At 34.7% G+C, this 13,249-nt stretch overlaps 2 protein-coding genes across 2 annotated transcripts; both read right to left on the bottom strand.

Annotated features, from left to right (window-relative positions):
• Nucleotides 1-4,564: 4,564 nt before the first annotated feature.
• Nucleotides 4,565-7,546, bottom strand: LOC126832034 (innexin unc-9). The gene is made up of 2 exons (XM_050562728.2): nt 6,881-7,546; nt 4,565-5,770 (listed from the first exon to the last, which is right to left on the bottom strand). Exons 1-2 carry the CDS (start codon nt 7,277-7,279, stop codon nt 4,934-4,936), a joined length of 1,236 nt encoding a protein of 411 aa, XP_050418685.1. The 5' UTR covers nt 7,280-7,546; the 3' UTR covers nt 4,565-4,933.
• An 888-nt stretch (nt 7,547-8,434) lies between these two features.
• LOC126832035 (innexin unc-9) lies at nt 8,435-11,201 on the bottom strand. The gene is made up of 2 exons (XM_050562729.2): nt 10,642-11,201; nt 8,435-9,838 (listed from the first exon to the last, which is right to left on the bottom strand). The coding sequence occupies exons 1-2, from the start codon at nt 11,038-11,040 to the stop codon at nt 9,008-9,010; spliced, it is 1,230 nt and encodes a 409-aa protein (XP_050418686.1). The 5' UTR covers nt 11,041-11,201; the 3' UTR covers nt 8,435-9,007.
• Nucleotides 11,202-13,249: the final 2,048 nt, after the last annotated feature.

Raw genomic sequence — 13,249 nt, 5'->3', positions numbered from 1 at the left:
AAATCATTTACAATGTTGGCTTACAATGTCTTACAATCTAATATTTTATTGTTAATAATAAGACAGATATATCCAAATAGGTATATAGATTACCTGAAATAATATTGTGTTCAAAATTTACATAGTTTAAACATTTTAAATGTCAAACATATGATTCTGAAAATTGAGAATTAACAAATAGTTACTTATTATGGGTTCAATAAAATGTGTTACAAGTTTCAGTAGCAAAAAAAAATATTTTATTTGATTATTTTAGAAATAAATAAGAAAGGGTCTTTTCTTTTCTTTATGGCAGATCACTCGGAAAGAAAGTAGACATCAAAATTCATGGGAAATCCCCTATATTTATTGCGTTATTGTCACCTTTTTTTTTAGATCAATTGTAATTCTTTAAACTAGAAATGGCAATGAAAGTAAGATCAGCACTTCATTCGGATTTAAAATATTTCACTGATCTACAGCGTAGTGTTAACATGAACAAGAATAAGAAGAGATCTATCTCATTTACCGTTTGTTGGTTTTCGAATATTTGGTTTCGACATATCGAATTTCGATATATGCATTTCAAATATTTGGGATTGCGTGTAGTAGTAGATGTTCTTACCTTCTAAAACTGAAACTGGGTATTTAATAAGCAGTTACACACAATAAAAGTTATGGCGTAATAAGCTATACATGCCGACTTGCATCTTTCGAGACAGGCATACGAACAATGCGATTGTTTCAGAAGATGAAGGATGTTTTATGATTTACAGGGTTAAATTACTGAGTGCAGGGAATGGCAAACATGCTATCATGGTTTCGGGCTGTTGTAGTTCATAAATACTACAACCTGTCGATAATACCAAATACATTCAATACCCCCATCACTAACAGGTGGCTCTGACATTTGTACCGGATATCAGGTGATAGCTATCTGCTAGTCGCAACAACTCGGTTATTTCCGACACTTTAAGGAAATTGGCTCATCATTTTGGGGCAAAATATCAGTGACAGAAATCCGAGTATCCATAGCAGACTCGACAGATTAGGCAGACCCTAAATTCACATGCAGCTGGGAGTCGAAACCACAGCACTCGCTCACTGATAGTACGATCTAAACCGCACTTTGAAAGGGTGGTGCTGGATACGGTCAATGTCTCATCGACATACTAACCAGGTCATTTTAAGACTATGTTTGCTTGTGCAATACGCGATGTGTGTTGAGCTATTTGCATATTATCGTAGTATAATCTATAAATAATAATATATATTGTACCTTGTACTAACAATATTATCAAAAACATTCCTTAGAGTACTTAAACCTAGATATTTGTAATTATTAATTAGCTGTCCGAAACCAATGGGGGTAACAGAATAGATGGGGTCGAAAATGACGATGATACATTTAACAGCCAGTCATGACCTGAGACCAGGGAATGCACTCGGGGTTTGTATTGACTACCTGCTTCTCGTCATTTCTCACTCCAAGCCAAGTCTCGTGAGAATTAAACTGTGTCTGTTATGCAGGTTTCGTACACCTGTAGAGTTACTAATGGAATGCTGCTGATATTCCTTTATTTACTGATTACAGCATATGTATATATGTGTACAATCCTCTTGAAGAAATCAAATACTGTTTTTTTTACTAACTAACGGTTACTGTGAGAGCTACCGTTCTTAAAACAATCTGTCCTATTTGAAGAATAATGGATAAAATTTTATAATTATTACAAAATGTTTATAGCGCCCCTTTCACAGAGTATGAATAACACATATTCAAAAAGTAAAATGCAACAAAAAGCTAAAGAAAAAAAATGCACTAAATAAACAATTATTTCTAAAAAAAAATACATACAAGACAGACATTAGACAAAATAATACTGGTTAAAATTTTGTTATAAGCCTTTAAAAATAAGAAAGTTTTAGTCTGTGTCTTTTTTAAAATTAACTAGCGATTTTGATAGTCGAATTTAAAAGGTAGTTGATTCCATAAAACAGGCGCTTGATAACTAAAAGAACCTGCCCTGTAACTAGAAAGATTTACAGTTTGTTGCTTTAAAAGTAATTTATCAGATGAACGAAGGGTTCTGTTTGAAGTATATAATTCTAAAAGTTCAGATAAAAACTTTGGTGATAAATTATGAAACCATTTGAAAGTTAAAAATAAAATCTATATTTAATGGGCAACCAGTGCAGCTGGAAGAGAAGAGGGGTTATATTTGTATTAAGATTATAAATCTAGTAGCAGTATTTTTTATTCATTGGAGTTTGTTAATAAGTTTAAGGGTAAGCCAGCTAATAGAGGGTTAAAATTGTCGAGGTTTGGCGTCACAGTAGGGTTAATATCACAATCACCTATAACAATGAAAAAGTAAGAATGTATATGTTTATTTAATTGATATTTCGATCTTGATAGAAGGAATTCGGCTTTATCGTCATTTAATTTTAAGAAAATTCTTTGACATCCATAGTCTTAATTCACTAATACAATATCCAAGTTGTTGTTTAGATAGGTTCAAAGAAGATGGATAGTTAGGATTAAAATAAATATATAGCTGAGTATAAAGCTCAGCATATAAGTGAAATTTAAGGTTATATTTATCAACAATATTGCTGATAGATAATGAGTATAATATAAAACGTATCGAATCTAAAACCAATCCTTGTGGAACGCCGAAAGAAAAACCCCAGAAAAAAAGCAGTGTCTGTTTCGGTAATGATTTCAGGAATTCCACCCAAGCTGATTCTTTACGAAGCTTTTGACTTCGACCTTTTAAAGGTCACCGGAAAAGCATCAATTTTTTTTTTAAATAATGCAAGTAATTATGTCAACATATCCTTTCCATAAGTATAACCCGAGCCCGAACGTCAATAATACCTGCAACAGGTAAATTTCAACATTAGTAATTTCCGCCGTTCTCCGTCGGTAGTCGGAACTTTCCCTCAATAAGCAATCCGTGACGTCATTTTAGTCCTTCTGCACATAGAAATATAGACTAGAATATGAGCAGAAGGACTAAAATGACGTCAAATTTACGGAAAGTTACGACTACCCACGGAGAATGGCGGAAATTGCTAACGTTGAAATTTACCTGTTGTAGGTAATATTGACATTCGGGTTCGTGTTATACTTATGGAAAGGATATGTTGACATAATTACTTGCATTATTTAAAAAATTTATGAACCTTTTCCGGTGACCTTTAAATTAACAAGTGATGATAACAGTCGAATATTAAAAGTGTCTTCATTAGCCCAGTTTGGAGCAGAACAGTAGGACGTTAAACCCCATTTCATTTCATTTAATTGATTGCATAAAACAGGCGCTTAAGGTTTACAGTTTTTTGCTTTAAAAGTAATTTATCAGATGAACGAAGGATTCTGGTTGAAGTATACAATTCTAAAAGTTCAGATAAAATACTTTGGTGCTAAATTATGAATCCATTTGAAAGTTAAAAATAAAATCTATATTTAATGGGCAACCAGTGCAGCTGAAAGAGAAGAGGGGTTATATTTGTATATCCATCCATTCGTTAAGATTATAAATCTAACAGCAGTAGTTTTTTTATTCATTGGATTTTGTTAATAAATTTAAGGGTAAGCCAACTAATAGAGGGTTAAAATTATCGAGGTTTGGCGTCACAGTAGGGTTAATATCACAATCACCTATAACAATGAAAAGGTAAGAATGTATATGTTCATTTAATTGATATTTCGATCCTGATAGAAGGAATTCGGGAAGGAATTCGGTTTTATCGTCATTTAATTTTAAGAAAATTCTTAGACATCTATAGTCTAATTAAAATTCACTAATACAATATTCAAGTTGCTGTTTAGATAGGTTAAAAGAAGATGGGTAATTAGGATTAAAATAAATATATAGCTGAGTATATAGCTCAGCATATAAATGAAATTTAAGGTTATATTTATCAACAATATTGCTGACAGATGATGAGTATAATATAAAATGTATCGAACCTAAAACCGATCCTTGTGGAACACCGAAAGAAAAAACAGAAAAAAGCAGTGCCTGTTTCGACTTCTTTCGTCGAGGGTGATATCACAGACAAAAATGTTATCCCGGGAAACTTGCTAGAATAGTCAGTAGAATTTTAGAAACCAGTCCAGCTTAGGGTGGGAATCGGACGGGGTGTGGAGGCAGGTAATTCGTCGCTTTTGAGTGAGATTATTTAGGACTATTGAAACTCCAATCCAAAGGCGCTGCTTAGCGGGACAAGTAATAAAGGAATTGCCCAGGATAACTGTGGAATGATGACAAGATATATACATACATACATACATACATAGTACGGTTTGTGTTGACTGACTGGCAGTTAGTAGGGCGCCGGGGTTCAACTTCCAAACTCGTTCATAACCTTATGGGTATTACAAGGGACAGACGTTGTCTTGCTTCGAACGCACAACGGCACTTTCCAAGGCCACCCTTCACGTAGGTATGTCCGACCGACGTTTGCACAATACTGTAGCAGACACCCCCCATTCCGAGCCAAGTAGTTAGATGGACTTTGTTTCAAATTCCCTACATGCCTAGAATAATGGCTAAATATAGAGATTAAAACCATACACAATTAAAGGTATTTTTATTTAAAAACATTCTGGTTCAATGATTATTCAAATTCGCCCATTTTACTTATAGTTCGGACCATTCAAATTTCTATTGGATTCTATCGATTTAATATATCGATAGTAACAATCATTTTTTCGTGCAAGTCGACTGTAATTATATTTCTAAAAAAATAAAAAAAAAATAAAAAATTATAATAATCCGCCAACCCCTTGCTCTCTAAGCCATGATTATAAATACTGTTAGATAGCCATATCGGTTAAGAATGATATTTATACTATTATTGTTGTATCGTTTTGGTTTATACTAACAATACATTAAACATACTAAAACAATATTACAAGTACTAATTCCACACTACTGAAACATTAAAGTGTGTCCGCCCTTTTGTCTGGATCATAGCCCATTCCATTCAACTTTGGTTCTTTATCAATATCCGAATCCCCATTCGCAAAATCATCTTCAGGATGTTTATATTCTTTCCAAAGTCTTAGGATGAGATCTCCTGTGAATATTTCCGAAGAATTCTGCGACACGATTCTTAGAATAAAAAGGCCATCAAAGCCCAAGAAGCTGGACAGAAACCTCTTAAGTAACTTTTTATCCTTGTCGTCGTGTATTTGGTCGTGGACCTTCAGGTAATGATTAACAAAGGATTCCTTGGATTTCACATAGAAGGTATCCCGAATCCACTTGAAGAGGCCACAGGCTGTGAAGAACGCTACAAAAACCAGTATAAACCACACCGATACAAAGATTCTCTCGCTGAATAAATTTACAGATAGAATACATTGAACTGTCCAGGTTTGGATATTTGACAGCTGCCGGATCTTAAAATCACAAAGAGTAGTTCTAGGAAATCTAGAAATACCTTTAAAACCCTCTTCTTTGCTTGCAGCGGAAAAGAAATCAATTCCAAGGCGATGGAACGAGTAACCCATGAAGGCGTCTAATAAAAAGAACTGGCCGATCGCGTTCAGTAAGAACAGCAATTTAGTTATCAAGTACAGGAAAATTAAACACCTCCCAGAATGTTTCTTCCAAAAGCACCATTTAACAACATTGAATTTGCCTTTGAATATTTTGTGTCGCCTTTTCTGTTTTGAAATGTCGAGCCAACGTTTAACACAGTTCGCCAGGTTGCTTATGGCCTCCTCTCTATCATCTGGTGATACAACAGCTGTATTGTCGGCCAACTTCACCACCTGGGGGTTAAAGAAAAGGGGCCAAAGAATGAGCACTCAATTAAACATAAGTCGAAACATGTACAAAATGAAATAGATGTGGTTTGGCTGTTTCACAATGTTGTTGCATATTGTGTGATATTTATTATAAGATCTATTCCGAACAAACGGATGGTACATTTTTGTCTTTTATTTTATAGGGCCTGGCAAGAAAAGCTGTCTAGTCGTTCGGATGGGACGAAAAACCGAGGTCCTGTGTACACATTGGGGTGCACGTAAAAAATCCATTGACAGTTGGAATTCGATATAAGAGTAGGCCGTAGTGCCGCTGTCCGGGCAAAATTTCCCTCATAGCACACTGTATGGCATATGCCCGTCTTCATTAGCCCAGTTCGGAGCAGAACAGTAGGACGTTAAACCCATTTCATTTGTTTTATTTTATTACCTTATTCCTTTATCTGCGATACGGCCTAATCGTTTTAACGAATTTTACAAAGCAGATAGATATTAGTGAATAAAACTCGTATAAGTTTATTGTGTATGAAAGACTCTATCCTAGTCCTGCTTTAGATATTCAATTTGAATATAGGTTTGGCGATGTTATCAAATTTCACTCTATAATGAATCTCTACATTCGTGACGAAGATATGGTGGCAAGTGATTGTCGCGATTGTCAAGTCACTCATAAACCGGAACAATGTAATGCCTTAAATTAGTTACATTACGGCCAGATCTATATCGTAAGGCCAACTTAAGATTTCCTCAAGGTTGCTGATATGTAAATAGGGTTAGGGCACTTGATTGTTGGTGAGATTATAGGTTAGGGTTAGAGCTAGGTTCAGTTTTAGGATTAGGATTAGCCCTCTTTGCATCTAGTGACCTTAGGCGAAACTTGAAGTTGGCCTTATGGAATAGATCTAACGTTACATCACCCCTTTAAACAAATCTACCATAAAAGAGAAATCAGTATTTTAATTACAAGTTAATCATGCTTACACATTCACATGATGCCACTTTTCATCTGACGAGTTCATACAGCCATATTTGTTGTACTTCTGTATTTAAAAGACAACGGGTCAATCCGACAAAATCTATTTAAAAAAAACTAAGAAAGACAACAATGTCATTTACCTTGTCTATATTGATGCCAACAGATTTATGTAGCATTTTCCAAAAGATGTTTGGCAGTTTAAACAAAAATGCCTGGAACACCAGTATTATTGGAACCCATTGATAATACTGAATCTCCGCATCCTTTCTTTGAGATGGCATAAGGGGTATTTCGTCGTCAATTGGTATGTAATAGGTATTTTTAACCCAACATGCAGCTTCTGCATAATCGACAAACGCATCTGTGAATTCGGCTGGACACCAACAGTGTATTGGATCCCCGGCATACTGGCTGGTAGAGGTGATGATTGCAAAGATGGCGAGTATAAGAACTGTCCAATGGTGACTTAATCTGTCTATGATATCATCGTTGATTCTCTTCTGTGTTCGGAACACCGACAGTATATCGTCAAACCCCATTATTTATTACGTGTGGCGATTTACTCAAGCGAAAACAAAGAACAGTCTACGCATTCTAAATCGGTTAAAACCATCGTTTTTTTCTGAAACCAGACGGTGTAACATTTAACAATAAAGCTGCATAATTTTACTGCTATTAGAAACGGACTGTTTGCTATACCACATGAGTAATGAACTATAAATATCTACACGACAATTAATATTTTGAAAACTTTATTCTTTTATTCACTGTAAAGTTATGTATTATGAATAGCTTATTGTATTGCCTTCGTTTATAATCCAATGAAAGGGCATTAGGATTTGTTAGAAATGAGATTTAATATGGCTTTAGTTGACGTTTGTTACTGATATAAATAACGTATTATAATACGTTGATGACTTTTTGCTTAAACGGTTTATAGTATAGTTCCTTTATTCAAAATATATGGCACCTCCCTCTTCCCTCCCCAGACTTGGTCCTGGCTCTATCTCTACTTTCGTTTCTTATTTTTATGTTGAAGACTCTTCACGAGTTACAATTATGTAACTTTCACTTCAAATACTATGTAATGAATTTATTGTATATAAGGTGCCTCTCATTTCGTTGATAATCTGGCCTGTGTCCTAAGCGGTGGGCAGACTAGCCGAATCAGTCGGCGCCGAATTGCAGCCGAATGAGTGGACACACTAGGCGAATCCTTCGCTGGATTCACCACTCGATTGCATCTCATTTTACGTCACATGATTAGACATGGCAGCGACCATGTCTTCAAAGAATTACGTGACTTCACTTCTCGATATATGAGTGGTTATTGGCAAATGAATTCTACAATCGGGCGAATATAATTCGGCCGAATATATCAAACATTTTTGATTCGGGCTAATCATTCGGCCGAATGACAGTGGACACACTAGACGCCGATTGACTACCACTTTACCGGAACTTGTATTGATATAGATTTATCTATATGTTTTCTAGTTTACTAACAAAAACTAACATTTCCAAACTTGAAAGACAGATTGTGTTGTAGTGTCATCGGTGACGCCTTTTGTGCAATTGGGCATAGCTTTTAGCTGTGTCTTAAGCAAAAATGATTTTTAAAGATAGGCACCAAAGTCCGTACAACAATAAATTATAAATGGGAGCCACGGCAGAAAACAAATTCAAGGAGTTGGTTTATTTTTAAAAAAATTGTATTAAAACTATAATAACTTCCTATGTTAAAGCAAATTTATCTGTAAGCAATCTAAGCATTGAATTAAAATTTTACATTGGGGTTTCCTCTAACGGTTTTTCTGCTGGTTCATGAAATGTTTGGGCCACTACACAAGTATTTCCCAGATTTCAAGATATTAAAAGGTGTATTCGCTAAACATGTTTGGATTTCAAAGTCTGTTCAAATTGCCATCAACAAAGACGGCTTTATAAATGAATAGCATTTATAATGCAGTAATCCCACTGGGGCTTACGAATGTCCCAAACACTTTTCCTCGGCTGATGGGTTTTAGAGATATGGCTTTTTCAGTTCGATACGGGTCCACTTTTCCACATTCTGACCGGCCTTCAACCTCCACCTTAACTAGAACTCGATCTAGAAACGCCATTGTTTGGCATAAACGTCCCTCTTGATGCCGGTTGGTGCAAAAAATGTAGGACGCTTAAACCTATTTCATTTCCATTCTTAAATATTAATATCATATAAATAAGAAGCATCCTCGTAATCAAGCAAACTAATTCTTTAAAGTGATCTACATGTCTTCTGACACATTGTCCATGCCACTCATTTTAGATAGTGATTTCTCATCCATGCCTAAATCTGCATTTGGTAAATCATCCTGGGAATGTTTATATTTTTCCCAAAGTCTCAGGGTTAGATCTCCAGCAAAGATGTCGGAAGAATTCTGTGACACGATCCTTAGAATAAAAAGGCCATCAAAACCCAGGAAACTAGAGAGAAACCTCTTAAGGAGCTTCTTATCTTCGTCGTCATTTATGTGTTCTAGAGTCTCCATGTAACTCTTTACAAACGATTCTTTGGTTTTCATATAAAACGTATCAAAAATCCACCTTAAGAGACCACAGATTATGCACAACGATATCACAACCAGGATAAACCAAATAGATAAAAAAATTCTTTCGTTGAATAAATTAATGGACAATACACATTGAACTGTCCATGTTTGGACATTTGACAGCTGCCGAATCTTAAAATCACACAGAGTAGTTCGTGGAAATTTTGTAATACCACTAAAGCTAGACTCGGTGATTGCTTTGGAAGCGAAATCAATTCCAAGCCTATGGAACGGGTAACCCACGAAGGCGCTTAATAAAAAGAACTGCCCAACCACGTTGAGTAAGTACAGCAATTTAGTAAACAAGTAAAAGAAAGTTAAACACCTTCCAGAATGTTTGTTCCAGAAGCACCATTTAATAACACTGTATTTTCCTTTGATCATTTTTGCTCGCCTTTGTTGTTTGGAATTGTCGAGCCAGCGTGTAACATAGTACGCCAAATTATTTATGGTTTCCTCTCTGTCCTTTGTGGATACCACTGCTGTGTTGTCGGCTAGTTTCACTACCTAGTGGACATAAAACAAGAGACTAATGAATTAAAATTAAATTTCTACATTTTTAAAAAGATCTATTAAACTATTGTATTAAACTATGAAACGGCATATTATATTTATTATACTGTCTATTCTATTAAACTATTATAAAGTCTGTAATATAATCTGTTATATCAAACTATTATAAAGTATCTTATATTAAACTATTACAAAGTCTGTTATATAATCTGTTATATCAAACTATTATAAAGTATGTTATATCAAATTATTATCAACTTTATTGTTTTAAACTATTTTAAAGTCTGTTATATTAAACTATTATCAAGTATATTATATTAAACTATTTTAAGTCTGTTATATTAAACTGTTATAAAGTATGTTTTATTCAACTATTATAAAGTATATAATATTAAACTATTATAAAGTATATAATATTAAACTATTATAAAGTCCATTTATGTGTGCTTTAGATCATAAGGTGGTACTAGAGTCGCCTGCCCTCCACAATCTTCCTCCCATTGTATGTGTTAGTTCCGAAATTACCTAGATTGAGTCGAATTTATGTTAAATCCGATCTCTTTCTAATCACATTTTAACAATCCATTTACATACTGAAACGCACGTGGAATCTGGAATTGCTCCATAAGATCTGTCATTGAGTCAAGTGGCGTGGTTTTTACGTGACAAGGAGTAGGATCACCTGTCCTCTCGTGGGTTTTCTCCGGGTCCCACTACTAAAGACACTTTCGGGCATTATTGTAATAAAATTCAACACCCCTTACAATCTTATTTTTAAAAAAATCAGCGACATTTACCTTGTCTATATTAATGCCAGAATATTCATGTAGCATTTTCCAGATAATGTTGGGTAGTTTGAACAAAAATGCCTGGAACGCCAGTATTATTGGCACCCATTGGTAATACTGAATCTGGGCATTCTTTCTTGGGCCAGGATCAACAGGTACTGTTTCGTCTATTGGTATATAATATGTATTCTCTACCCAACATGCAGCTTCGGCATAATCCACATATGCCTCTGAGAATTCAGCTGGACACCAACAGTGTATTGGATCACCGGCATATTGGCTGGTAGAGATGATGATTACAAAGATGGCGAGTATTAAAACGGTCCAATGGTGACTTAATCTGTCGATGAGGTCATCGTTGGTTCTTTTTTGCGGCTGGAACAACGATTTTAACTCATCAAAAACCATTCTCTGGTAATCCGGATCTTCATCGGAGCATACTGTTTTCCTGCTAGTCAGTCTAATAGGATCAACCTTAATTATACGATCTGGTTTGATATATTACATGATTTCAGGACTGACTATAACTTCACAACAATCAAAGGGCATTGCTTTTATTCGCTGTAGATCTGTATGTAAAGTTTCTCACAGAGCTTTTGTTAACAATTCAACTAAATGCATTGTGACATAAATGACAACCTTTGAATGGGGCGACGTTCCTATGATACGAGAAAAGTACCAATAGTTAAAGGGTGTAAGACTCTAACTCAGTATTATCCACGGTCTTCGACATATACAAACATGAATTATTGGCCCATTATCTTACCGTGAAAGTATGGGCTCTTGATATCCACTATTTATTAAGACACTCTCTGGTCTCGAGTGCCATTTGTAATGAGGTGCCTTTATGAACGAGACAAAACGTCAGAGCGTATGTGAAATATCCAACAGCACTTCAAATGTAGACTAGACTAACCAGATGCAAAAGACTGACAATCAATTTTGGACTGTTCGCGTATTTTGATGAACATAACTGATTAGACATTATAGTATAATAAAAATTTTAAAAATTGAATGTAAATCAGTTTATATTCATTCATATTAAACTAATATGCGCCTATTTTGGTACATTTCAGGTTCCATAGAATAGAGATTTAGCTTCTTTAATCTTTCGTCAAAAGATTTAAAAATAAACAAATTATTTTTGTAAATTGAACAATACCTATAATTATGTGGCACAAGATCGACAGTACAACTAATGTTTATTTGTCACACGTAGGTATAGACTATTGTTTGGATTTGGTCGTAAATAAAGAAAGTACAGGGTTATAAACCTGCTTGTCACAGAAACCAATAGATTTTCACAAATTGGCTTAAAATTGTTATTTACTGTCAAATTATTGTACAATGCCTTACTTATAAAGTTATAAAAATTGGGCATGGAAATTTTAGGATACAATGCAGAACCAGCCAAGTCGTGTAAGTACAAAGGTGTGCCAATGGTGTCTACTAAGCAGCGACAAGAACCGAAAAGAGCGCCCAGAGTGTTGCAAAAAGTGACCGATAAGGAAAGATATGTACATGTATACAGATATGCATACATTATATCAAAACTGTTAATGATTTCATACTGTTTTTTAGATGATCTGATTGTAATTTTAGATGACCTAAGAATTTTTTTAAAAAATCATTTTTTTTTTTTTTAAAAATGATTTCAATTTTTTTAAAAATGATTTCAGAATTGTTTAAAAATGATTCCATAGTTTCTTTAAAAATGATTTCAGATTTTAAAAAAAAAATAGAATTAAAGATGGTTGATGCATTTCATTAAATGGAAGCGGTTTTTATTTTAATATATCTCTATTAGTATTTTTCAAAACGCAGACATTGGCTATGATACATTGTAATGTCGTATATAGATCTATTTAATATCTCGGTAAATCTGTTCATGCAGTAAAATATGTTTTAAAAAGAATAAAGGTAGTCTTTCAATATCAAGGATTGATAGAATTGTGCACAACACATGCATACTTGATGCAACAACTTGTTGTAAGGTCGCCAGCGGATTCTAATTTCTATCGATAAACGATGCTATCGGGTTTCCTTCTTTGTTTTATAGTTTATGACGATTGGATGCAGATTTGTGCAGATGCTGCACCATTTGATGTTTGGGATACAGTCTTGTTTATTTCCATGCCGGTCAGGTAGATCAGGACGGTTACGGAAGAGATGCAGAAGATTGGGGAGGAGATCAGATTGGTTGGGAGGAGTTCAGTCTGGTTGGGGAGGTCATTTCCATACCAAAATGTCATCTATCGGCTTATTCTGGATTAGGTTTGGTGGTATAGGGTTGCATACCCCCATCACTAACTTCGTGGTTTCTAAATCCCCACCTTAAAATAGACTGTCCCAGAAATAACTGTTCATACCGCCCTGGTGAGTTTGCACTGTTGGTATAAGGTATCGAACGGGGTTATTGTAGAAAATGTCGAGTATTGTGTGCACATGTGTAAATTGTTACAATTGTAACGTGTAGAAGGTTACGTATATATGTTAGAAATATAGATTAAATTCATACGTAGATTCAGAACAGCATGTAGACTTTTATATAATTTAAATATAGTATCGTACCATCTACCTTAAAGGTCGACCAAATTCTTACCCACAAAATGATCAA

This window comes from Patella vulgata, chromosome 9 (genome assembly GCF_932274485.2).
Source record: "Patella vulgata chromosome 9, xgPatVulg1.2, whole genome shotgun sequence".
Lineage (NCBI taxonomy): Eukaryota > Metazoa > Mollusca > Gastropoda > Patellidae > Patella > Patella vulgata.
This window is presented reverse-complemented; position numbering and strand designations above follow the sequence as displayed.

What these genes read in the sequence shown, in the direction of transcription:
- LOC126832034 (XM_050562728.2), bottom strand. Translation starts at nt 7,279, where the DNA reads ATGGGGTTTGACGATATACTGTCGGTGTTCCGAACACAGAAGAGAATC. An exon ending in TTGGCATCAATATAGACAAG is followed by an intron (nt 5,771 to 6,880) that starts GTAAATGACATT and finishes TTTAACCCCCAG; the next exon opens with GTGGTGAAGTTGGCCGACAA.
- LOC126832035 (XM_050562729.2), bottom strand. Translation starts at nt 11,040, where the DNA reads ATGGTTTTTGATGAGTTAAAATCGTTGTTCCAGCCGCAAAAAAGAACC. An exon ending in CTGGCATTAATATAGACAAG is followed by an intron (nt 9,839 to 10,641) that starts GTAAATGTCGCT and finishes TATGTCCACTAG; the next exon opens with GTAGTGAAACTAGCCGACAA.